Source organism: Equus asinus, chromosome 16 (genome assembly GCF_041296235.1).
Source record: "Equus asinus isolate D_3611 breed Donkey chromosome 16, EquAss-T2T_v2, whole genome shotgun sequence".
Taxonomy (NCBI): Eukaryota; Metazoa; Chordata; class Mammalia; order Perissodactyla; family Equidae; genus Equus; species Equus asinus.
Genome location: NC_091805.1, coordinates 45,550,587 through 45,578,201, shown reverse-complemented (window position 1 = coordinate 45,578,201; position 27,615 = coordinate 45,550,587). Strand labels below are relative to the sequence as shown.

At 38.0% G+C, this 27,615-nt stretch overlaps 1 protein-coding gene and 1 long non-coding RNA gene across 6 annotated transcripts in view; one reads left to right on the top strand and one right to left on the bottom strand.

The window, feature by feature from the left end:
- Positions 1 to 306: 306 nt before the first annotated feature.
- LOC139040407 (uncharacterized) lies at positions 307 to 7,244 on the top strand. The gene is made up of 5 exons (XR_011494908.1): positions 307 to 446; positions 657 to 773; positions 1,990 to 2,055; positions 4,481 to 4,591; positions 7,110 to 7,244. It is a non-coding gene; the product is annotated as an uncharacterized lncRNA (long non-coding RNA).
- Positions 2,522 to 27,615, bottom strand: part of MAGI3 (membrane associated guanylate kinase, WW and PDZ domain containing 3) — a 224,408-nt gene continuing 199,314 nt past the window's right edge. For 2 of the 5 annotated variants that reach the window (XM_014837133.3, XM_070487062.1), the window contains exons 16-21: positions 23,772 to 23,957; positions 15,119 to 15,221; positions 14,167 to 14,293; positions 13,449 to 13,592; positions 7,134 to 7,272; positions 2,522 to 5,596 (exon numbers count right to left, since the gene is read on the bottom strand). In XM_014837133.3, coding sequence (XP_014692619.3) covers positions 4,482 to 5,596; positions 7,134 to 7,272; positions 13,449 to 13,592; positions 14,167 to 14,293; positions 15,119 to 15,221; positions 23,772 to 23,957 — 1,814 coding nt within the window. In that variant the 3' untranslated portion in view covers positions 2,522 to 4,481. Of the gene's footprint in view, positions 5,597 to 6,228; positions 6,320 to 7,133; positions 7,273 to 13,448; positions 13,593 to 14,166; positions 14,294 to 15,118; positions 15,222 to 23,771; positions 23,958 to 27,615 lie in introns of all 5 variants that reach the window. The other 3 variants (XM_044749114.2, XM_070487061.1, XM_070487063.1) reach the window with 3 other exon arrangements.

Here is a 27,615-nt window from a genome sequence, read left to right as displayed (position 1 = left end):
TTTCTAGGAACGTGGGCTTTTGTTTTGATCTCCAAAAAGGAGTGAAATATAATATACTTTGGTAATAGTTACCTGTTACAGAAAACTAAGATTTAAAAACAGAACTAGATTAGGCCATTCATACATTTAATTGGAATAGTACTAACCATAGAAGGATAATAAAAAATACCTGTTCACTTAATTTTATAACTTGTTACGTTGGAAAAAATGATCCCTCCTAAAATTGCTATGGAGGTATAGCCTCAAACTTCTTAAATATGTACATTATAGTTCATGTATAATATAAACTAAACACTTTGAAGGGTTGAATAACCAAATACTTACCTAATTGGAGTATGGTTTTCTTGACTTTCAGAAACATGTAGAAAAATTCTAAATACCAGGATGTCTCACAAAGTATAAGCTTACGGGTCTATGTTTTTATGTTTGGTTCATTGTATTTAGAGGTAAGTGGACCTGTGCATTATAAAAATAACACTCTTTCAAATTAATGAGATTCACTTTTGAAATTTTTTAGATATACACACTCATAATGGGCCAAATGGGTCTCACTCTCAAATTTATCATTTGGGATTATCAAGAAGTAAATTCATCAGTCTCATCTATACATGTATTGACTAGTTTAGCCATTCAAAGTAATCCTTTGCTTCTTACAGTTACTGGTGCCTATCTTGAATAATGAAGTTTGAATTTCACAAATGTGCAATAATTCCATACCTTTCCTGTAGCATGTCCTGAGCCCTAAGCTGCAATAAGGATTACTCAAGGTCAAGGTAACAAATGACTGTTGTTTATGGACAAAATAAGCCTCTTGATTTGTGTATTTGCTAATAGTTCTGCTTGACTTTAATGCACACATTGTCAAAGAGATGAATACCCACCAGATTCTTTGTCAAAACGTAAGTTTAGGCTGAATTAAATCACTTGGCTATGTTTTTGTACTTTAATGTACATGTGAGAAAGATTCAGAGTTCTCTAGCAGATAGAATTCCACTCTTCATAAGCCTTCATACTCCCTTCTTATACTTAAGGCTTTATTTGCATAGCACTATTGAAAACAGATCCAAGTTAGTGGATATCTTAAACTAATTCGGTTAACTAAAGCAGAGTTTATAGATTTCATATAATAGTTATGGTGTGCTTTAAACAAGTCGTATTGCTGATAAACCTTAACAGCATGACCAGTAAAGAGCTGCCTAAATAAATAAATCTCTTATTGTTTAAAAAGCACAGATAGCTCTTAGGCATTGGAGCATGCCATGATGATGTAAAAAGTTACTCCGATGTATTCTTCATACCAGACTGAACATCACGTCTTGTGACTGAAGGCCAAGTTTAAACCAGTGTTCCTTTAGTTCCAGGAGCACACTATGGACTAAGCTGCAGCTTAAACAAACACATCTTCATGGAGGTCATTAGTCAGATTGTCACACAGTTTAACTAATTTGAATACTCCTTGCTTTCTTAAAACCTACTTTTCTTTGAATGTTGGACATACTAAACATGAAATTCTTCATTTGTCCACATGGTTAAAAGCATTTGGCTTTTCATATGTGAGAATATCCTATTAAAAAAGGAAATAACTAAGATATTATCATGTAGAAATAAAAAGCCAAGTGCTTTTCTGTGTCTAAGAACTGACTGTTCAAAAGCTACTTGGTCCATAAAATTTAACGTTACTAGGTTAGAAGAAGACAATATTACAGAATCTTAGTCTCTAATCTCTCCAGTGAGACAATGTAGCAGCAGCCCAGAATTTCTTTGCTATTGTGACCAGTAAGAAAATATGACCCTTAAAACAACAAAACTGTTTTGCTGCCACTTTCTGCAGCCTGTGCTGTGACACACGTCTCTACTGCGGGGCTCGGGAACTACGGGCTCGGGAACTACGGGCTTGGGTTTTCTTTTGAAGCGAGTTCACGCACTGCTAGGTAGGAAATTACTTGCCCCCTCAAGAGTATTAAATTAACCATGTTTGTCTTGAAATAGGTTTTAGGCATTATTAATAACAAGAATTAAATGAAATCAAGTCAAAACAAACACTTCATTCTAAAAGTAAGTATAACCTATAGTAAATAAATGATTTAAAAACAATGTGAAATGCCATAGTCTGATGAAATAAAGTTTTGTGACTTTGTGGTAACTGGACTTCCACTATTATATCTATTAGAAATGTCTAGTAACTGAATTTCTAATAAGACAAGTCCTTTTCTCTCCAACAGTATAAGAAAGGGTTTTTTTGGGTAGCAAATTATTTATGCAAAGCTATTTTCTTTACAATGAAAAGTATAAAATAGGTATAATGATATTTAACTCAAACCAATTCAAACTTTACCTGAATAGCTATGCTTCTGTCTGCATGTAAAGTCATCATTATAAGTCTTCCTAATTGTGGGACTTTGAATGTTTACTACTTGGAGGGACAAACTATGATGGGAATTAGACCATGATGAGAATTAGCTCCACAAACAGAAGGCAACATTAAATAAAGCTGACAGTAAAAGAAATGCAGGCCATAAACTGTTGTTTTTGTTTCGTTTTTTTAATATCTATATAAAAAATAACGAGCGATTTACAGATCTCTTTCTCTAATCAGAACCTCAAGTGTATATATAAAGGTACTGTACAATATATAAACATTTACAACCAGTAAGTACATCCATATTTTGCTTAGCATTCCAAGGCCACATTGCTAAGTCAGTATATAATCAGTACAGTGACAGGTTACTTAGCAAGGAAAGAGCCACATCAGACTGACAACATATGACATCAAAGTTATGTCACAGTTAACAATAAAAATAGGAGTTTTATCACTAATTGTGGACTATAGGGAAAATAAATCATTTCTGTGATACTAAATTCTTAGCATTTATCAAGCCTCCTAATTTTGCTCTATTCAAGTAGTTACAGTAGGTGGGTAAATATAGTTCTGGATGAAAATGGGATTTCAGAAATCTCACTTTGGGAAGCATGTCTTATCTACAGGGGCTGAGTCAGTTGTTATAGTAAAGAGTTTCACAGTCAGACTGAGAGGGAAGGAGTTGGACATAATGTGTTTCACAATAACATGATGAACCCAGGGTGAAGAAGAAGTGTGTTCAAATACTCCATAAAATGGCTTTATTCTGAGAATGTTCCTTTATTTATAGATGCTACTGACTTCTGCTTCAGGGACTGAAAAACCTGGATATATTTTATGGAGTTAAAAAACTCTCCACCTTCTAACAAACATCTTTAATTAGACTTTAAAAAATAACTCTGAAAATTTGTACAAGCTAAGCCGATGTTTAGTCTCCCTTTCTTGTTTTAAAATAAGTTAATGTAACTAGAAATTAAAATTAAATAAGCTCTAGCAAACACTCTCTACCACCCCGTTTGTCCGTACTCGCTGAGCAGGTCTCACACACGATCCACTTCTAAACAACCCAACTTGTACAGCTGCTACCAGAGGAGCTGGCACTTGATCTGGCAGTGGGCTGTGAAACTGGGTTTATAATTAAGTCCCTCCCACAATCTCTATGATATTTTGACTCTTCAAATATGTAGTATGTATTAACAACTAATGACTTAGTAGTAGGTACAAGCAAAATATCCAGAAACAGAAATTTGGTAGTTTTTCTTCAAACAGCAATAAGCAGTGTTACCACATGCTTCCTTGTGGTTTCATAAGGAAATAACTGAAATAAAAGGGCGATCTGAGACGCTATTACGTCAGGGTTGGTAACAAAGCAGGAGGTGCACTCTTAATTGCTTAAAGTACTTTCTTATTTTGAACATTCAATTGTAAGTAATATCTATAACAGTTACTTAAAATACTTTATCCAGCCAAATTTAAAAAACCATAAGAAAGTGTCAATATTTGACTATATTTTTTCCTTTACAGTAGTGATGTTTTGGAGTTTTATTTTTAAACTGGGACTTCATCAGTAGCCGTTAGAAGAGGCAACTGCCATCTTTAATGATGAGTTAACAATCTCTTCTTCTGCAAAACTAAAATATTTCTCTCTGTAAACATGCAACATGCTATTGAGAATATCAACTTCCAAGCCAAACCTAATTTTTTCATTACTGTGGACATATCTGAGTGAGAAGGATAGAACAGACATGATACAGTAGATAACTTGGCACAAATATAAAGTGAGTTGTGACCACATTGTGAGTATCAACAAATGTCATTTGTTCAGACACTCATGAAGACGAGCTGCGCAGCCTGAGCAGGGCATGTCAGATGAGAGGCTGGGCATGTCAGAAGAGTGCGTGGATGCAGTTCCTTCCTGAGCACAGGGGAAGGCAGCCAGCCGAGGGGACAGGTGGTTCTTAGCAATCCTAAAGGCCCCTCATGCAGCCTCGATAACTTGATGCTCCAGTTAAAATGTACTTTATGTGTGTTTCAGAATTTCTGAAAAAATGACTTTAAAAAAAAATGCTGCTCTTTAGTAAGAAAAGATTACACCTTGGTTTTCTCTGTTTTATACTAAAGGTCACAGCCGTTTCTCGGCCACACCAGTTGTGCCTGTGGCTCTGTGTGCACTCGGCACCTTCCAGGGCCCTGGAGTTATCGGTGTCTTCTTAGCTGGAGAACCGCTTTCAGGTTTGAACCCTCCACTCTCTCTGTTTTTGTCAGCTGCCTCGAGTTCTTTTCCTTTGTGATCTTCTGGTTTGTTTAAGACCATTCTTTCTTCAGGTTCCTGCTTCCGCTTTTCTGATACTTTGACGCTTTCTCCTATTTTATCTTTACTGGAACTTGTTTCTCCTGAGGTTGCTTTCCTTCCTTGGTCATTTTCAGATGCTGCTCTACTAGTAGTGTTATCAGTCTTTTTGGCTAGAAGAGATTTTTCATCCATTCTCTTGCTCTTTTCCTCTGGAGACCTTGTTCTATTTTTTCCAGACTGACTCTGCTTCATATCTTTCCTGAGAACACCGGCTTTTTCTTTCCCGTCCCAGACGCGCTCAGCACGGTCACGAGCACGGCCCCCTCCTCTTCGACTCTCCAGCTCTAGTAATTTGGCTTCCGCACTGGACTGGTCTTTGCTTCCTTCAGTTTTCTGCTGCTTCTTTGGGCTTGAAGACTGTCCTCTGCCTTGCCGGCTGTGTTCCTGTCCAGACCCTGCCCGGGCGCCCGGCTGACCACTGTTCTCCCCTTTCCGAGGGCTAAGTGATCTGTCTCGGGGTCTTGTTTTGGGCTCATTTTTTAGAGGACTGGGTATCTTTTCTAAATGTTCCTCTGAGTATCGACTGGCTGACTTTTGGGGACTGGCAGATCTACCTCTTTGTGGAATACCAGTTTCTACTTTTAAGAGATTTCTCTTGTCACTGTGCCCAAGACTGTTGGGTGGGTCCCTTTTATTCACATTTTTCTGGAGAAGAGACTGATGTTTTATATCAGACTGCTTTTCATTTAAAGTGCTTTTCTTTTCATGCACAGTGTCCCTTAATTCTTCTGCCTTTTCACATATCTGAACTCTCATTAAAGATTCTTCAATTACTGGCACATGAGACTCTTCAAACATGGAAGCAGAATGTGGAGATGGGGGAAACGGTGACTGTTCATCATAAATCACACTTGAAGATGAAGGACTATTCATATCCCAATCACCTAAAAAAAGTGATTTCAGTGGAACATTATTAAATTTTAGAATTATAAATAGGAACAGTTAGTTTTGAACTTTGACAGCCATTCAGATTTTACTGACTGCTTGCTTAAACAGCCTGAGTACGAATATTTTATAAATAAAGTTTATATATGTTTAGATATCTCTCTATAAAGGCAGATGTATACAGACAGCTGCACTTGCACATGAAGGGTAGACAGTTTATATATACACAAAATGACAGTATTCATTTTTCCAATTACTTATGTATAATTAGTGAGATAATATATGATGTGTAAATTCTTTGTAAGTAATAAAGCCCAATAAAAAACTTAGACAAAATAAATAATAAAATTGGACCAAATTACCTGGTCCAAGAAGATTACTAATTTAGCTGTTATCACTGGATATAGCTTACAGATATGCCAAAATCACTAAAAAAGGAGACCAAACTGTGGTAACCAGAATGAGGTTCATGGGCATTTGTAAATAATTTTTCTGCATTAAGCTGTCAAATTTAATGTCAAAAGGAAACTGAAAAGTGCAGATGATAGAAGTAGATGTATTTAATAGCATCATTTTTAATTAAAAAGAAAAAAAAAAAGAAGGAAGTGATTTACAAGACATGCAAATTTACCAAGTCTTTTTAAGGAAAGACCAAGAAAAGCCCTGAAAGCCTTAATGTTGCTCAGGTTTCACGTAGGAGCACAGACCGGAAGGAGCCAAACCTGAAGAAGGAAGAGAAAAAGCCTAGGACTGTGTAAAAAAAATCACAGCGCAGTTAGCAAAGATGTCACCGGGAATGTATGATTTACAAGCAGATGGTGGAAGATAATATAGTCAGAGAATTATAGGCTGGAAGGGGACTGTAGGAAGTCATGTCTACACTTATCCCTCAAAAGCTCTATGGGGAGGAGGGGAGGAAACTAGAAGGGACAAGTACGAAGTGCTGTGCTACTTTATTTCTAGACTACTGCACTCAGTTAAAAATAGTGATTTTCAAATACTACATTTCAAAAACACGATGAAACCAAGGAAGCCTAAGATCATTACAGGAGTACAGACGTGGTCGCATGTCCAATTCCACATCTCTAGATAGGGCTATAGTAACTTATTTTTGACAAGTTCAGGCCAGAAAAGCCTGAAGTTCTTATGATACTCATTAAGAGAGAAACTTATCTTACTATAAGGAAATAAATAACATCTGGAGAGATTTCAAATGTTTTTCATGACATTTAAATCGTTTGCCTGTAATGTCCCTGTTTTTTACAGGTAAATTTCTCTACAAAAGTGACTATATGTTTTCTCTCAAAACTGCTTAATATATGTTCCATTCCAACAAAAGTCCTGCCTGAAGCCACTTATTTTATAATATTATTTATAATAACTGTGCTATATAACTAGCTTTAGATGGTTCTGGTATTTACCTTTGAATTAGCTGGTAAAATATCTATCCCTCCAAATAGATACTCCTTTTCCTTCTGCTGCCCCCTCCCTAACACACTCTTAACCTTTCAGCTCCAGGTGAGCCACCTCACTTACCATGGTCAGGTATCAAGCCAGTGCCTGGCCTCAAAAGAAGAAGAACTTTATTTCCACCGGCCTGGATGAGCTCGATTGCTCGAGTGTGTGTGATGCCCTGTGTAGGTTCCCCATTGATTTCAACAATCTGGTCACCAACCTGGACAGAGAACATTCACAAGAACAACATGAAACCATGCATCCTTCTTCAGTTCTGCTTCTGTCAACTCTAGAGCCACTCAGCCTTGCTGAGTGACTCTCTTTCACTTGTAAAATATTTAACTTGTACACAGTGGTGGTAGCAATAGGAAGAGACAATGTCTAGTTTTATTTACTCTATAAAATCCTACAGGGGAAAGTTTTATATGACTGGTAAGCAGGATCTGGGTATCTCGAAATCACAAATCAGATTCTCAGTTTTCCCCCAAGGGTAAGTGGTGGAAGGGGTGAAGTCTCTATGATCCACATGACACCACAGGGCTGTATCTGAATGATCAGCCCATGAGGGGTACTTTTCAACTTGAGCTGAATCTTGAGTTTATTTCCTAAAACCTGGGCAGGTGGCTCCTTATCTTTGAAGCCTTTCCTGACCTTCAGGGAGAACCGCCCACTCCTTCCTGTGTCGCCCATACACCCTGTACACATATGAGCCATCAGATAAGTAAAATATTCATAGATTCAAACTCTGAAAAAATTCAGCTTGGAGAACATATATAATATGAATATTTATTTAAAACCAATAATTGGCTTACACCTCATGATTTTAGTGTGAAATTATTTTCTTATAAAACAAACATAAAACTGGAGATCAGAATAAGATGCCTTTGTACCATTGCTATTTACTAGAAATGCTGTCTATAGTTACATTAAAAGAAAAATGAAAAATATGGATGAGTCAACTATAACTTTTGCAAAGAACCTGCTTAAAGATAACGATGGTAGTGATTTTAAAATATATTCCAGATTTTCAAATGTATTTCAAGGTGACAACCAACTGAAGGGTACTGACTTCAAAAGAAAAAAACTGAACGGTGGAAAACTAATGAAATTCCAAAAAGCAATTCTAATATTTATTTAAAAGCTTACTAAAAGGATCCAGAAATAACACAAGAGAAGAGGACTCTAATTATTGCACAGAGGTTGTGGGACAACTGTCTACAATCAGCAGAGCACAGGGGCCAGGAAGCGGGCTGTGGAGTTATAATGTGTGTGGCTCACTCCTGGCCCCAGCTCTTCCTAGCAGAGCGGTCTCATTTTCGTCTCTGTTAAACGGGGTTAACACTAGTGCCCGCCTCCTGGGGCACACGGGAGGGTGTGACATAAAGCATGACTACACACGAACTTAGTCTTCAAGTTACCTATTTTCTGGTTTTCCCAAAAAAGATTTAAAGTACATCAGTATGAAGAAGATTTAAATGTAGCCTGTATCCCATTCTATACAATACAAAAAAATTCAACTAAACTATGAAATAGAAAATACACTAAGTGTTTTGTTGCATATTTATGGAAAAAAAAGATGAGAGTCTCACTCTTGAAGAAATGGAGGATATCACAAACAAGATAGATGGGTTTAACATCAAGTGGAAAGAAAATCTTAAAGAAAACAACCAAAGTGAGACAATAATAAACATGATAGAGAAAAGTAATAAACATAATTAATGTAAAATATTATATCCAGAATATTTAAGTGAAACAAAGTCAATACCCAGATTTCCCTTAATAAGTGACTGAAGAAAAGTCATTTTCATGGGAAAATAACGACAATAAATTAGTACTAGATATAAAATCCTGCTGATAATTAGAGAAATGAAAATTAAAGTAGATAGTATTTGGAGCATGCTTTGGGTATTTCTTGTAAAACATGGTTGAGGTTATAATTAATTTCAATCACGTTCTTTGGCTTAAATTCACTATCCAAACCTGCATATTTCTTATTCTTTTAGTAGTAAACAAATAAATTGCAATAAAACTTGTAATTGAACAGATTTGCCACCAGGTGTCATTTTTGTTTAACTTTAAAACTAAATTGGGGGGAAGGAAAAAAGAGCTGTGACTTTAAGATTTATGGTAGACAGGCCCTCAGAGGGGAGAGAAATTCTATACTGGACTATATGAAGCTAAAGGTTAAAAAAAATGGCACCTTTGAGAGGGAAATGTAAACATTCTTTTAAAATTTTGTTACTTTTAACATTTAAAATGTAATAAGAATAAAATGGGGACTACATCTTTTTTCCTTTTTTGGGGGTGGGGGAGTGATGAAGATTGGCGCTGAGCTAACATCTGTTACCAATCTTTCTCTTTTTGCTTGAGGAAGATGCTCGCTGAGCTAACATCTGTGCCAGTCTTCCTCCATTTTGTATGTGGGATGCTGCCACAGCATGGCTTGATGAGTGTTGTGTAGGTCTGCACCCGGGATCCAACCTGCAAATCCTGGACTGCTCAAGTGGAACACATGAACTTAACTACGCCACTAGGCTGGCCCCGACATCTTTTGATAAATAGAACAGATAAAGATCAAGTTCAGGTTTGTATTACTGAAAAACAAAATTATGGGGGACAGAGGAGAGGAGAGAGAAATGAAAGGGAGAAAAAATGAGAACAGGAAAACCAACAGAAGAAAAGAAGTAGGAAGAAGGGATAGAGAAAAATTATATTCCTGAAAAAGAAATCACTATCATTTAACAACCACCACTAAAAATGTTTTAAAATTACAAAATATTTCTAACACATTGCTTACATTATCTTACAATCTGTTAAGAACCTATATGCCCCCCACAGGAATCAAATTCAAGTGGATACACGCCACAGCTTGACACGGAAAGCGCACTAACTGGGCTTAGAGGACAAAGACCTCAGTCACACCGTGACTGTCACAGGCCGAGTGAACCCAGCAAGTGACTTAGTCTCTCTGAGCCCATGTTAAATCTAGAAGTGGGGGTAATGCCACCAACCTCAGAAAGTTTTTGTGAGACTAAAACAGTGAAAACACATGTGGCCTGGAAGATAGCAGACTCTGACTATTTTGTAAATCTGATTCTCTGTTAAACATCTAAGCCTGACACTATTTCCTATTATGAACATTTTCCACTCAGGCGATTTCTCATTCGCTTACCACAGAACACCTCTTTCTTCTCTAAATCTTAACCAGATTTAAGGACCAACTTAAGACACAAAATTTATAGATCCTCTCAATGACTCTCAACACTTTTCCATCTATATTACAAGTAAATATTTTCTTTTTTTACTGGATTACACTATGACACTGTTTGCTAATTTCTTCATATATTGCAAGTCCTGTTTACCCAGTAATAAGTTCTTGGAGCTAATCTTAAATATTAAAAAAATAATAATTCTCTCATTATCTAGAAGTAATATCCATCTGTTCTACTCTTTCAACAAATGGAGCTCTGTGGAGCATCTACTGTGAATAGTCAGGGCACTGTATCAGGTGCTGAAGTTACTGGAATAACAGGTACAGGACTCAAGTACAGATGTCAGCCTAAGAGAAAGCAAAGGAGAAGAGAGGCAGGAGGGAGGCAGACAGGGATGCTCAGGTGCCTCCATGGGTGAGTGTTAGCTGGAGATAAACTCTCATCACTTGGGCGGTGGCCACCAGAGTAAGTTGTCATTAATAACAAAGCTCCCGTGATTCTTACCAAGTCAAGATTTTGATAGTTTAGTAGCCAGAAAAAGAAATCTCTGAAAAGCTGATTTATTTTCTTAGAGTTTAGAACAAACCTGAGCATAGCAGTAATAGCTTATTTGCTTTTCAAATTCAGTCTCTTTTTGATATTAAAGTTGATTTAATCACGGAATCCTAAAGTTTCTGTTCATAAGACGTTTTAGAATTAGACTTTGTCTACTTTAAGGCCTGTTCACCTTTTATTTGTTTGATGAGATTAGTGTATCTGAAGGTTACATTTGGAACCAACATTTATTTTACAATTATATCCTAGTTTTTTATTTAATTGTATTTTTTGTGACACAATATACAGTGGGAGATTTTAAAAATATCAACAGATTTAAAGTACCCAAACAGATTAAAAAGAAAAAACAGAGGAAGAAAAAGGACCAAGAAAACCTGGAATAAGTATGCCATCCCATAAACAGTGCCTCAAATTGCTCTTATTAATAAACACACTAAAACATTTACTTGGGCCATGTATTTTATGGATGGATCTGCATTTTGCAGATGAGAAAACTGAGGTTCAAAGAATTTACCCAACTGTACCCAAAGTTCAATCCTTGTCCTGTCTGATTTCCGAACCTATGTTCTTTCCACTCCGTTAACTTGTCTCTACAAGAAAGTGGAACCGGGGCTAGATCCAGCAGCTCCTGAGTAGCTTTAGCTAAACTAAGGCACCAGCCATTGGTCTCTCTCCTTGTCATAACGACTCTCCAGCTCTGGTTCTGCTGTCCCGCGTTCTCGCCCTCCCCATTTTCTCTATCGTCTCTGCTCCACTAATTACAGGTCTTACCCACAGTTCTGCCCTTGGCCCACCACTCTCTCAATCTTTAGTGATCTCATCCACAACAAAGGCTCCTACCATCACCTCTGTGGGTAATTTCAAAATCTGGGACTTTACCACTAGTTTTAATTGCCTGCTAAATATTTAGACCTGCTCAAATTGCTGGACCCTCCACCTCAACAGGACTAAAACTTAGTATACCATCAGTCTTTGCCAAATCCTTTCTCCCCTTGTCCTCCCTAATGTTTCTCCATAGTACAGGCTGGGCAAAGCCTCTAAGCAATCCTTTACTCTTTCTTTTCCTTCATCTCTCACTCATTTAGCAAAAACTTACCAGTCATCTAGATCGCTCCTTTCTTCACTAACTGTTGATCTCATATGCATCTCTTATCTTCCATCCAAAGTGTTATCACTCAAGTTACACTCCCACCACTACCCCTGGATGCCTAAACTATGCCGCCTCTATTCCCTCCATCCCTCCTGCACACCACTAATGGACTGATTTGACCAGTGTATTCCTCTGAGGGGGAACTTTTGCCTCAAAAGCCTTCTGTGGCTTCCCACTGTCTTGGACGTCCATCTTGGCGACCCATCCCACTTTGATATTCTCATTTTCTTCTATTCTCTTTTGTATTTTCTAAATAAACTCTAGGTAAACTTGACCTCTTGCAGTTTCCTATACGTGATGTACACTTCCTCAGTTTTATTCCTTTGCTCATTTTTTTCAGCCTAGAATGTTTTCTTTCCTCAATCTCCGCCTACTGAAATCCTACCCACTTTTTAATGCATCCTGTTCTGTGAAATCTTCTCTATTCATACTCGCCACCTTTGAACTTGTACACAAGTCTGGGCATTTTGAGGAAGGATGGTTTCTTACTTGTTTGGGGTCACCCTTCTCCCAACTCATTCAGCATGAGGTATAAAGCTTTGGGGAAAGCAAACACTCAATACATGTTTATGAAATGAGTAATGGCAGGGGAGCAGTGATGTGGAATCACCCAGAAGCCTTTTCTAATCATTATTAGGATACACCATCTAATAATTTGCCAGGATCATTTGCCTTCCTAGTTTACTTAGTTCAAATTGAAAAAAAAAAATCTCTGTCCCTGATGCCTACTGGTGGTAGAGGGAGGAACTCTGAAGTTCTCTTGAGTCGTAGCAGAAGGCTGTCTAGAATTTACAAGTTTTAGCATATAACTTAACTGAACACCAGTGAATTAACTATTTTTTAAAGGTTGAGGCCAGCACATGTCTTCTGTATAAAATTGCTCTTTAAGTAACCTTCAGAAGAGGGAAAATATCTTATGCAGACCCATAAACAATCTGGTCTGCAATGCCCTAGACAAAGCCACAGTGCTTCAGAGCTGAGAGCACCTCGATGGAACACTACTGATGGGAATTCTAGTCCTTCAAATAATAAGAATGGTTGGGAGACTCATGCATTTCCGTCTCTGGCTACCTCTAAAGGCAGCTAAAAGGAAAAAATCCTGGGTCTACTGTTTCTTGGAAGAAGTTGAAGATTCTGTTTTATCCTGGCTTTTCCAAGACTTTTCCTAAGATGAAAGTATATTTTATTTACTAATCCAATGACTCTCAAATGTCTCCTATGTAAGTAAAAAATGATTCTTCTAATTGACTAAAGTCAAGACGGCAAAAGTAGCACAACTGCGACATGGCGTGGCGCGCTGGCGAGGAGGGAAGCAGTCATCAGGGCTTTGAAAGTGAAAGGACAGGCATCGCCTTTCATGTTTCGGTGACGGGAAATCTTGCTTAGATTCCAGAGGTTTCTGTATTCCCTTTAATCGACTATTTCAGAAGTTTGCAGTCTGGAGCCAGAACCAGAGGTTGCAGACAGAAGCCAACTCACGTGAATTCTGCCGTCTTTGATGGCAGGGCCCTCCTCAGCAAGACGCAGGATGAAGAGCCCCATGTTGTACTCCTTCCCCCCGCGCAGGCTGAACCCAAAGCCCCGGGGGCCTCGCTCCAGCTCTACTGGGTAACAGCCAAGGCTCTGGAGAAGAAGAAGTGTAAGAAAAACGAGTTTGCATGGACTGGTTTCTTTACAGTTTGAAGAAAGACTACTTTTACAGCTGAGAGAAATTATTTATACTCTCAATATGCATTTCTGTATAAGGAAGGGACATAAGTTTTGGCTGAAGGGCTTCTTAATTCTTATAAATGCAGCTAAATTAATCTGAAGATTAAATGTCTTCTCTATTAGTTGGTCAATGTGCAACAGATCAGAGAACACAATTTTGGAAACTGCTTCCTTTAGGTAGATTTTGACTAATTTTCCTGAAAAAAGAAAAAACCAAAAAAGCCAAACCATACTTTGATTAACTCAAACAGTGCTATTTCTAAGTACTTAACCAAAGATTCAAATTTCTCCAACTATGAGGTAAACTCTTCTTTAACTCTTTACATTCTCCCATGGAAGCTAAGAGAACACCAAACACACAGTAGGTCCTCAAGAACTATTAATTTGGAGAACAAATTTATCTGAACTGATTTGCAATAAAAATTCACCAGTGTAGATGATTCAGCAACTGAAAATAACCATCCGCATCTGGGGGATATTTGTTTACCTGGTTGTGCCGACTGCCCACAACTGAAATCATTGCGGTGTCAGGCTGTGCAAGGGGCCTGTGGTCAGACCAGGAATGTCTATAAGAAGTGGAGACGTCTTTTCCAATTTCACCTTCTAGGGCACTTCTACAAGAGAGAAATCAAGTCACTCTCTGAGCTGAGAAAATGAAAAACAGTCTTAAAGTAAAAGCACATTAATTTCTTTTCTTTTGAAAGCTGAACTTTGCCATTCTCCCTCTGAAAAACTGCTATAAAGACACACTGTGTCTAGAACCAGGGAGATGCTAGACAGAAGCCTGGTTGTGAATTCCAGCAGAACTTAAAGTCTGTCAACATACGCATGTTGTTTTGTTTTGCTTTGGTTTCGGTTTGAAGGGCGTCTCAGTCCAGTTTACATCAAGGAAAACCACACTCAAGTAACCGAACCAGAGGGTAGATAAGCTGACCTTGTCACTTACATGAAAAGCTGACAAAGTAAAAAATGGTTCTCCTACAGCACCAACACCTGTGCAGATGCATTCTGGAAATCTAGAAATTTATGGCTAACATTTACAACAAAAGAGGAAATATGTACAAATACTACTCTGCTCTACTCAGGTAGTCTGAGAAGACGGCAATCCACGTGGGTCTGGGGCTTCCCTGCCAAACTCATGAGGACCAAGAGGAGCAGAGCCAGATGCTACGGTCACTTCTTTCTAATCCCCACTTGTCAGGCTTGATTGGAGAATTACGCTGTGCCCTGGGAGGGGGCTGGGAAGAGGGATGAAGGTATTGAGAGAGTGGAAGGAATAGGGAAGGTATTCGAGGGTGGAAAATGCAAGAGTTCTTATTTTGACCTCACCAGCTGGCTTCTGCATAACTGTGTGGGGGAAGAGGGTGGGGAGGGTAGGAGATGAAGAGTGGGAAGATGAGGAGAGAAAAAAACCCAAAAACTGAGAAGAACAACCCTACCTGTCCCCAGGTATGTGGTTGGCTTGTGACTGTCCCATGGGCCTGTGCTGCAGGGCTGGGCTTTGCCTGGCTGAGTTTGTTCCTGATGGTGGCCCATGATGCTCTGTTCAAATGAGAAAATGATAGAAATATGAATTTGTCCATACAAGTGTGAAGGCCAAGTGGGTCTATGAAGGTGAGATAATAACAATGGTTACTGCCTTACTGACTTTAGTGACTTTAGCATGCACAGCACTGTTGTCCACCGTCTGGAATTGGAAAATTAACATCTTCTTCCCTGTGGCTTTGATTAATGTTTATGTTGGAAGAGAACAGGAATCATATTCTTACTGTACACATTTTCTCTCTTCCACCTCTATTTTGGTCATCCATACAACATGAAATCAGAAATGAACATACTCAATAATTATCATTATCTAGAGGACAGAGCTTCAGGAACTGTCCTGTGGCCTATTCCAGAGCGCACTGCACTCCCCACAGCTGCTAAGCCACACTGGATGACAAAGCTGGGTCTCAGGAACCCGGGACCACAGAGGCCAATGTACAGACGACACACACATCTTCGAACCCGCATCTTTAACACAGGAGCAGCTATTCTGCCTGACACTGAATAGCAAAGACAAACTTATTACTCTGAGCGTTGACAAATGTTTATAAAGATTTTAACGCTTCTCTTTTCTAAGAGCACAAATACAGGTGAGAAAAGTAACATTTGTTCCTGTTTCACTCCCAACAGCTCCAGTTCCTTGAAGGCGGATTTCATAACCAAGCACAGTGAGCGCTGCATCCAGAACTGGATGGCAAGTCACGGGAGATGACAGTTAAGAGACTCTTAGGCTGTCAGACTCATTTTTTTAAAGCTGAAACTTTCCATTGTTTCCTCCTATCCAAATATCAGACATAGAAAATATCAGAGAGAGGAGCATAGCTTAGTGATTAAGACCATGAACTCTGGGGCAAGACTGACTGGGTTTAAGTCTGACCCCATCATTTACTAACTGTGTGTTCTTGGGCAAATTACTTAACTTCTCTGTGCTTTTAGTCATCTCACCTATAAAAACGGAATTATAGCAACCCCATGGGGTTACTGTGAGTATGAAATGAGCTTATAAGGTACATGCTTAGAACAATGCCTGGCATATTATACTCACTATATAAATGTTTCTATTATATTATCGTTATTGTCATTATAATCATCAAAATGATAGTTTTATTTGGGGCTATATTTCTCTTAAAGTGTACATTCTGAAATATTTACCTAACTTAGCAAAAATGTCCAATGTAGAGGCCATTTTAGGTTAGAACATGTGGAAACTGATATAAACTGAATCTCAGAATATGTATGTAATTACTTAAGAAAAAGTATATTACCAGAGGATAAACTCAAAATCCCATAGTTAAAACATAGTGACTAACATTATAATTTGGGAATCATCTTTACCAAGAATAAATAAGAACCTTATGAGAGAACTTTGTAAAACTCTATTAAAGGACATAAAAAAATGATCCAATAATTGGAGAGATATCCCATGCTCTTAGATGGGATGATTTAACATTAAAGGTATAAATTTTCCCAAAGTTAATATATATTCAATATATCCCAATAAAAATTACAGTTGGATTTTTTGGAGGTTAGTAATTTGCTCTAAAATTGTATATGGAAAAGTTTCATGAATATCTAGTCAATTTAAAGTGTGTGTGTAGGGTGCCCTGCCCTGGTAGCCTCGTGGTTAAGACTGGCACACTCCACTTCAGCAGCTCAGGTTCAGTTCCTGGGTGCGGAGCTACACGACTCGTGTGTCAGTGGCCATGCTGTGGCAGCTGCTCACATACAAAAAGAGGAGGATTGGCAAAAGATGTTAGCTCAGGGCAAATCTGCCTCAATAACAACAAAAAAAAGAAATACAAAAAAAAAAGTGGGGGGTGGGGTCGGGAGTTGGAGAATGACTTGCCTTGACAGAGATTAGGATATACCACAGATAAAAGTTTTTTTCCAAAGTGTGTGTGTGTGTATATATACACTTTAAAATATATATTTTTGTGAATATATATACTTAAAATATATATAACATATATATTATTGTGAAAAATATATATAAATTAGCCCAAGAACAGATAAATCAATAGAACAGAATAGAGAGCGTGGAGTTTCATATTTAAAGGGGAAGTTAATATACTGAATAGATGGCTCCACATATATAATTCACAAGGAACCTCTAAATATTAATAAGAAAAAGACAGAAATCTTACAAGAAAAATGAGTAAAGGATATGAAAAGGTACTCCACAAGAAGAAAACAAAAACAAGCATCTGAAGAGATGCTCAAATTTATGGGTAATCAGAGAAAGGAAAATTAAATGCCAATGAGATGACGCTTTCCATACTTTAGCCATTTCAAAAGCTGGATAATGCCAAGTACTGGCAGGTAAAGGTATAGGGGTCTTCAGTGACCTGCTGGTGGGAGTGTAGACGGATCCAGCAATTATGGAGGACAATCTGACAGTACTCAGTCAAATTAAGCACACGTATACATACACTTTGATCAAGCAATTTCACTGTAAGAAATTCTCACACTGTTTTATAAGGTACATATATGAGGGTGTATCAGGATAGTTTGCGATACAGTAGAACTGGAGACAACGTGGCCGTCTATGGGGGAGTGGACAGCTAATATGTAGTAAATACACATTACAGAAAACTCAAGCAGTTAAAAGCAATCGATTATGTTCACCCAGAAACATGGATAAATCTTAAAAGAACCTGACGCTGTGATACCAAAAGCACAAGCAACCAAAGAAAAAACAGATGAACTGGACATCATCAGCATGAAACTATGTGCACCAGAGGCCAGTGTCAAGAAAGTGAAAAGACAACCTGCAGAATTGGAGAAAATACTTGCAAACCATGTATCTGATAAGGATCTTGTATCAGAATATATAAAGAAGTCTTATAATTCAACAATAAAAAAAGACAACCCAATTAAAAGTGAGCAAAGGATTTGAACAGACATTTCTCCAAAGAAGATATACAAATGGCCCACAGCACGTAAAAAGTCACTCAACATCATTAGTCATCAGGGAAATACAAATCAAAACCAAAATGAGATACCACTTCACACTCACTAGAATGGCTAGAATAAAAGACACACACACACTCACTACACACTACACGCACCAGAGAAAATAAATGTTGGAGAAATTGGAAGCCTCATCCATTGCTGGTGGAAATAGAAAATGGTGCAGCTGCTGCAGAAGACAGTCTGACAGTTCCTCAAAACGTTAAGCACAGTTACCAAATGAGCCAACAATTCCACTCTTAGGTACATACTCAAGAAAGTGAAAACATACATCTATAAAAAAATCTGTACACCAATGTTCACAGCAGCATTATTCACAATAGTAAAAAAAACCCAGAACAACCCAAGTGTCTATCAAATGATGAATAGATAAGTAAGATGTATATATACATAAGAGTATTATTCATTAGTCATAAAAAGGACATGCTACAACATGGATGAACATTCTGCTAAATGAAAGAAGCCAAACACAAAAGGCCACATACTGTATAATTCCACTTATATGAAATGTCTAGCAAATCCATAGAGACAGACAGTAGATTAGTGGTTTCTTGTGGGGGTGATAAAATGTTTTGGAATTAATGGTGATGGTTGCACAACCTTGTGAATATGCTGAAAACCAGTGAATTGTGCACTTTAAAATAATGAATTTTATAGTATATGAATTATATCTCAATTAAAAAGAAAAAGACATGACAATTAAATGCCACAGAAGGATTAGATTCTGGAACAATAAAGTGACATTAAAAGAAAAAAGCATATGAATTGGGAAAAAATATTTACAAGCCACTTATCCGACAAAGGGTTAATCTCCATTAATATACAAAGAACTCACACTGATTAACAACAAAAAAACAAACAACCCGATCAAAAAATGGGCAGAGGACATGAACAGACATTTCTCAAAAGAAGATATGAATATGGTCAATAGACACATGAAAAGATGTTCATCATCGCTAATCATCAGGGAAATGCAAATCAAAACTACACTAAGATATCACCTTACACCCATTAGATTGGCAAAAACATCCAAAACCAAGAGCGACAAATGTTGGAGAGGTTGTGGAGAAAAAGGAACCCTCATACACTGTTGGTGGGAAGGCAAACTGGTACAGCCACTATGGAAAACAGTATGGAGATTTCTCAAAAAGCTAAAAATAGAAATACCCTATGACCCAGCCATCCCATTACTGGGTATCTATCCTAAGAACCTGAAATCAGAAATCTCAAGAGTCCCTTGCACCCCTAAGTTCATTGCAGCATTATTTACAATAGCCAAGACGTGGAACCAACCTACATGCCCAGAAACTGATGATTGGATAAAGAAGATGTGGTATATATACACAATGGAATACTACTCAGCCATAAAAAAAGACAAAATTGGCCCATTCACAGCAACGTGGATGGACCTCGAGGGTATTATGTTAAGCGAAATAAGCCAGTCAGAGAAAGATGAACTCTATATGACTCCACTCATAGGTGGAAGTTAGTATATTGATAAGGAGATCTGATTGGTGGTTACCAGGGAAAAGGGGGGGTGGGGGGAGGGCACAAAGGGGGAAGTGGTGTACCCACAACATGACTAACAAAAATGTACAACTGAAATCTCACAAGGTTGTAATCTATCATAACATTAATAAAAAAAATAAAATAAAAATAAAAAAAGAAAAAAAAAAAAGAAAAAAGCATATGGTTCTGAGAAAAAAATTAAGAAAATCTATAACAATACCATTTATATAACTCAAAAATACATGCCAACACATACAAAAATATGTATTTTAAAAACAAAATGAGGCACATACAACACACTGGAATGGTTGCCAGTAGAAGTAGGGAGAGAAATAAGAGTGGAAAATGGAGACAAATGGCAACAAATGGATAAATAAATGGAACACAAAACAAATAAAAAATTACAGCCACACTACCAGAACCATTCTAACATAGTCCTTGGTAGCCTTTGAAAACTTGTATTCACTCTTAAAAATGAAGTAAACAAGACCTGACACATAATTAGAAATCAACTTTGAAAAATAATACAATTTAAAGACTTGTTTAAGCAAGGACAACCAGGCATCATCAATTTATGTTCTATACTTGAGAAGAAGACGCCACGGTGGTGGGAGAGGCGGTCGTGTAGTGGGGAATGCCATGGGACAGAGATGAATGTTTGCGAGCTTTATACCAGACATGATACTTGGCTTGGGAACTTGGTTAGCCATTTCCTTGGGAAAATAAGCACAAATACTAAATAGTATCTAGCAAAAGGGGAAAAAAAGGATGAAGGGAACATGTTTTTCTTTACCTATTAATAGTGAATGGCTTATGGAGAGTAGGCGAGCAGGATTAGATGGGAAGTAATACAGCTCTGAGGTATTGATCTGAACGTGTGATTTCTGAAAATAGCTCTAGAGAGCTATAAATATTCATTTGACTCTTTAGTGCAATGGATAGATTTTATACTGAATAAAATGAAAAACCTGGAAGACTTACAAACTCCATGAATGGGATTTTTATAGACAGATGAGATGCTATTTTTTCCCCGAGAAAAAGAAGAAATTCTGAATGTTTCCATAGTTTAATAAAACAGAGTACACTAAAACAAGGTGTAATCACTGAAATGTGATTTTACATGTTAAATGTGATTGTATCTTAAGAGGCTGTGCCTACAGATGAAATACACTTTAATGTGTGTATCTGCTACCCTTCCACCTTCTGTTTTTCTTAAACACTGACTGCCATGATATAGGAATGAGTACGTCTGGAAGTATTTGGGCCAGAACATCAAAGTTAACTTTTATTCTAAGAAAAACAACTGAGCAATTTTGGACAACCTCTCAGAGAAAACACCATCAATAATAAAGGGTAATTTTGGGGAAAAAAATTATACTAAGAGAAAGAAGAGGTGTTTCTACTACTGAACTATCTCAAGGCTAATCACATGGTTCTTGGGTCAATCAGCAAGAAGACGCGTACAGATACTGAGTGAGCATTTAGAAAATTTTATAATGATCTGACAATTTTATGTCTTTTTAAAAATTTTTTGTTTAATTTTTGTTGTATTTCACAAAAATGCTAGTTTGCGATGGATTGGAAAAAAGCCTTTCTATGGATGGTGTGAGAGACACTGATCCATACTACTGCTAGTTCCACTACTTCTAGCAGCTTCTCTCACTACTGCACACCAAGCATGGCGAGAGAAGTGCACTACATACGTCCTTCTCAGAACAACCCTAAGGTGTTATTTCCTGTGGCACTGAGGCCTGCTTTTGGGGTTCACAGAACAAAGTTAAGGCCAAAAAGCAGGGTATAGAGATCATGGTAAAGAAACCGAGATAAAGAAACCTGGCCAAAATCACATTAAGTAACAATAATGCTTCAAAATTTTTATGGAGCACTCACATGTGCCTACATTGTTTTAGACCCTTGGGATTTAGCACTGAACATGACAAAATCTCTAACTTCATGACTTTACATTCTAGTGGGAGAGATGACAATAGACAAATAAACTAAAGTTCAATGATCTCGGGTAGAGCTAAGAGCACTGAAGAAAAGTAAAGCAGGGTGAGGGACGGAGAACAGGGGCAGGTGGGAGTGTTACTTCAGACACTGTGGTTAGAAGGCATAGCAGGAAAGGGCGCAGATTCTGGAGCCAGACTGCCTGATTCAAACACTGTTTCTGTCACTAGTTTTATGACCATGGGCACGTTATCTAACTGCTCTGTGACTCAGTTTCCTTCTCTACAGGACAGGAAAATAATAGTGCCTGCTTAGGATTAGCGTGAGTATTAAATGAGTTAACAGACATAAAGTATTTAGGACAACATCTGCCACATAGTAAGTGCTTACTAAATATTATGATCATTTCCTTAGCAGTGACATTTAAGCAGAGACCTGAACGAGGCAGCCAGCCATGCAGGGATGTGGTAGAATAATGATGAGCACCTTAGGGTATTTATGCAAGTTATGTACTTTTTCACCTTTAATTTCCACAATGACCCTGAAATAGATATTATTATTCCCATTCTGTAGATAAAAAACTGAAGGGTAAAATGTTAAGTGGCTTGTTTAAGGTCATACAACTGGCTAACAGGTGTCAGTGATCCCTGTCTGTCAGAAGCTGTACATCTTCTGTTGGGTTCATCCCGCCTCTGCCAGGCATCGGCACAGAACTCAAAGTCTCCTGACTGACTTTGTTTACTCATTCAGTCATTCATCCATTCATCCATTCCTTCATTCAAAAAATATTTACTGAGGACCTGCTAACTATCATAGTCAATTGATGATGTTTTCTTTGTCTTCAAAGAGCAGACCATTGTAACAGGGAGACGGTTATTTAAGAATAGACTCAATGAATCGCAGAGATAAGGAGTGCTGTGGGATTTAGCGGGAGGAAGCCCATGTGCACAGAGGCCAATGACGCCTAGCCCAAGAGAGGGTTTGGAAAGAACATCGGGAGGTAAATTTAAAAGACAGGCTGGGAGCAAAATCATAAAACACTTTCTGTGCAGAAAGTGGGGGAAAACTGGGGGTTCCACTGAGGAGGATTTTAGAAGGAAGAACCAGCAGAGCCTGGGCAGCGTGTGGGACAGACTAGACAAGGGAAAAGAGCAGAGGCAGGGGCGCCACAGGTCCTAGAACTAGAAAGGGTCTCAGAGAGCAGCCACTGTGAACTCGTGTCCACGTAGAAATAACTCCTATGGGATCTCAGACAGAAAGGACATTTACGTAATACCTTAGAGAAAAATGTGTAAGAAGGGTGCAGTAGGAAGAGAAAAGAAAAGACATATCAAGAATACTGAAAACTGACTAGATTAGAGAATCATGCGGGGAAATGGGACATGAATACACATTATAATACAAGGAATTTTAACATGAAAGACTGACCCTTTATAATTCTGCTGTTTTTGGTTTCTCCTCATTAGTTTTGCAAAATCAGGAAAAATGCGAAGAGCATTATGTAATGGTTACCTTGTAATTCATAAACAAAGAACATGAACTGGTGCTATTCAAAATGATTCCTAATTAGAAATTCTTAATGATCAAAAGGCAGCTTTAAAGCAAGGCAAGACACTAAGTGCGTTTTATGCCCTATTTACTGGCCATTCCTACACATTCTCTTGCCCCCACTTACAAAGCAGCCGCCCAGAACAAAGCCCCGCCCCAGGGACAGGCACACTGTGGCATGAGCCTGACAGGAAAGGCCTGATATCCACAGCGACTTTCTTTGAACTCTTTAGAGCATTTTCTCTCACTCAAGCAGAGACTTAATACATTATTTTAAGAAAATAAGATCTGAAAGGTATTACCAATCTCTTTCACTTCTGGGTGCTTGCTTCTATGGCACATCAATAAACGGCCACCATTCACTAGCTGGATTATTTTTCCTGAGCGACTGACAACTTTATAATAAACTGCCTTTTAAATTCATTAAATGGAAAAGGCAAAAAATGAGGCTCGTGGCTATATAAAGGTTCCATCCCTGCAGGGATGCTGGCAATGCTGGAGGAAGCCACTGCCGCCTGCAGGCTCTGTGCCTCTCCGACCGGCTTGGGGAAGGCAGGTCCACTGTGTCCTTACCTTCGTCAGCAACGACCGTGAGTGTGACCGTGATGCCGGCATCTTTGATCAGCTGAACAATGCTATCGTGGGACAGTTCAATAATGGACTGCCCGTTCACCGCAGAGATATGATCTCCAACTTTCAGTTTTCCACAGCGATCAGCTGGACTTCCTTCTATGACTCGGCCAATTTTATGAGGAATAACTATGGGAAAAAAATCCCCAGGTTTTTCAATTATTTAAGATACCTGTTAGTGTTGGATTTATCATCTTCATCATTATTTTCAAAATTCAACATAATAACATCAAAGAAAATTCTTTAACAAAAGCAAAAAAAGCACCACATGTGATTGTCCTATCTAAATGTAACTATCTTCATATTTTCTTCCACTTTTTTGCCCACATGCATACTCTTTTATATAGTTGTAAGCATAGCATATAAACTTCTTTGCTGTTTTCCACTTACCATAAACCTTTTTCCAATTTTATAATGTCATCCTAATAATTCTGTTTCAAGGCCACTGACCTCACTGATAATTATGACAATATCTCACTGACCGGATGTTGCTTGTTTGTTGTTGGCCCATTCAGGCTGCATCATGTTTTTGGCTATTTTAGAAACTGCAGAAATGAAGCTATCTTTGGTTCTGTAGAAGGGGCATTTACTCTCACAAGGAACCTTGTAAATAAATGCAGTTCACACTCAAGCTTAGGACTCAGAAGTGACTGGTCAGAAATCCAGGTTCAGTGAAACGACTGACCCTTAAAATGAATCATACTTGGTTCTATAGCAAAATTAATTCCTTTTACTTATGCCTTTTGATCTTTTTAAAATTAGAAAAGCTGAGTGGAATTGGAACATTAAATGTTTAATGTTAAAATTATTTGGTTCATGGATAAAATGCTACCCTGGACGCACAAAGCGGAGTCAAAGCCATTTGCAAAGCCACTCCGCACAGTTCTATTACAACTCTCGCTTGTGATGCTAAAGGCTGTAACAGGCTAACGATTAAGACCCTTTGCTGTTATTAAGGCTTAAAATGAGTTCTCAGGCATTCAGGAAATCTTGTCAAAATATCTTTCACCATTTAATAAGGGGCATTCTATTAAGAAACAAATGTTCCTTCCACTTTTTCTGAGAATTTCCTTACTTAGGTCAGTAAAGTTATCAGGCACTTGGGCTCCTGCTGACTACTGATTGTTATGAATAGGGATAATTAATATTTTAAAGTGGCACTGTGATTATGTTTAATTTCCATTGTCAAATGGGCTCCTTACTAGTATTTCTGAGTCATATCTAGGTGTATGTTAGGGACATTTTAATAAACCTTCATTTGGACTGGAAGTTATTCTTGGCTGTGATTTATGTCCCCACAGACAGTGCCATTCCTTGGCTCTTCTGGGTTTATACAGTGAGAAATTTTATCTTAAAGCAGAGGAAGTCAGTGCTGGAAGGAAGTGCCTTTTAGCTCTGAATTATATCAAGTACTTATTATACCATTTTTCTTACAAACAAAGTGATCAGAAAAGCACCAGAGTAGTGTAGGCTGTGTCCTGTGCCAGGCAGAGGGAGCTGATCACTGAGAGACAAGAGGTGGACATCACAAATATAAGGTAAATCACACAGGGGCCCTGTGGCGGCCGTCCAATCACACCCTAGTTCCTCTCCTCTTAGAGAAGATTTACTTGTCTACAGTGTTCACTCTAGCTCCCCTGAGAAGAACATCGTTCCCCTCCCCGGCACACTGAAAGGGGTTTGTTCAGACTTGGGAAAGTACCAAACTGAATTAACCTCTGAAGTCTCAGTCGTTCCTTTCTCATCATGTGAACAATGTGGCCAAAAGGAACTGGCAAATCTTGGTACAGAACTTCCCGAAGGGTTAATTATCTGGGTGACGGAAGGCAAAAGCGTCTTGGCATTTATAGTAGTACCACCAAAACAGTTAAAAATGACAAGTAGAGCGGTAGAAAGATACCTTGTGAACATTCTCTGAAGGGACTGGGAAGTTCTCAAGGTAACCCCCTAGAGTGCACACAGCTGAGGAAACGACTGAAGTCCTGCCTTGTTGTTGTTGCATACAAAGTCCATAGGCATTGGCCATAAATTTATCGGTCTGCATTCATCTTTGGCCTAAATCTGTCCCTCAGACTGGCCTGTCCAGCTGCTGAGATCACTTTAGTGCTCTTAAAACATTTCTTTTCAGGAAAAGAAAGAACAGTAACTGGAAATGTCCCCTTCTCAAAGAAATCCTTTGCAACCCAAACTGACAAGTACAAAGAAAGAGAAACACTAAAACGTCTGAAGTACTGGAAAAGCAAAAGCTAGCCAAGTCCTTTTGATCTTAAATAGAAGTCCAAGTATTCCATTCATTTAGCACTTATATACACTGGGTCCAGCACGGTAAGGATGCTGGGCCAGCATCCCTGATCCTGGAAAAAGTCAACAGCAGAGAATCTCAGAATTTTATAACTGGTATTAGAGATGCTACTGGGAACTCTTCTTGTGACAAATGTCACCAGAAAACGCATTTAATCAGAAGGAAAAAGTAATCTATACTGAGCAGAATACCAATCTATATAACAAGACAAGGTCCATAAAGAATGATCGGTTCTCACAAACAGGTTTCCTGCCTTTTCTCTGTTACGCAGTTTGCGGCAATTGCTCAGTCTCTGAGTGAAAGCTCGTCAGCCAAGCTCACCCCACGACCCTTCTTCTATCTCTAGGAGATGAATGGAGTTCCGAGAAGAACGCCTGCAGGGCTCGCCATTTTGTGAGATGATTAACTAGCATTTCAGTGAAATTATCAATTCTGGTTTCACACCATGACTGAAAATCTCAAGTACTTTATATAAAATTCATTGACAACCTAAGCCTAATTTGCCATTCAGGCTGCTAATTAATGAGCTGCAAACACTCATTTCCTGCCAAACATTAGCGGGTGCCTCAATCTTACATTTTAATTGGGCTTTCTTTCCCATCTCATTACTCAAGTATTGATAAACTTTTAAAAGTTTCTTTAAAAAAAAGATCAAGAGACAGTGACAAACAATTTTATAAATAACGGTGATGATAACAGCAGCAGAAGCTACAACAAGCAACAACAACTAACATTTACTGAAGGTCCAGGCTGAGGGCTTCACATGCATTATCTCTAATCCTTAAAACTCATATGAGACAGGAAGTGTTATCATCATCCTCATTTTACAGAGGAAACTGCGGTTCTTGGAGGGTAAGTAATTTGCCCAAGATGAGACAGAGACTAAAAGACATAAGCAGGGCTTGAATCCAGGTTTGTCTGATTACAAAGCCCAACATTTAATGACACTATCTTATACAGAGATCTACCATCTATGGTACACAAAACCATCAAAATAGTAAGAAATAATTTAAATAAATAAGCATAAAAATATTTTAAAATTTAGTGTAAACAAATAAATATGCAAATAAAAAGAATATATTTAATGTATATTAAAATGTAGCGATACAAATTTTAAATATAAACAAATAAATATAAAAATAATGTTAAACGTATTTAAGTAATGCAACTTATTTTACTGAAGTCCTCTATATCACTTATATCACTTAGTTTTATGGTGAACACTAGATTTTCCCCTAATTTGTGTAGTGCTAGAAAAGGAATATCTTCTATATAAAAAGTGGTTAGCATCTATCACACTGAGTAATCATCTTTCACTATTTTTGTTAATCTGAATGCCTAGATTATTATATAGTATTAGAATGAGAATATGATTATCTAAAACAGTTATTTGTTTTTGGAAATAATGATTTCCAATGATACAACATAAAATCCACCTAAAATCTGCTTTCTTTCATTTTTCTGACACAGGCCACATAATCATCC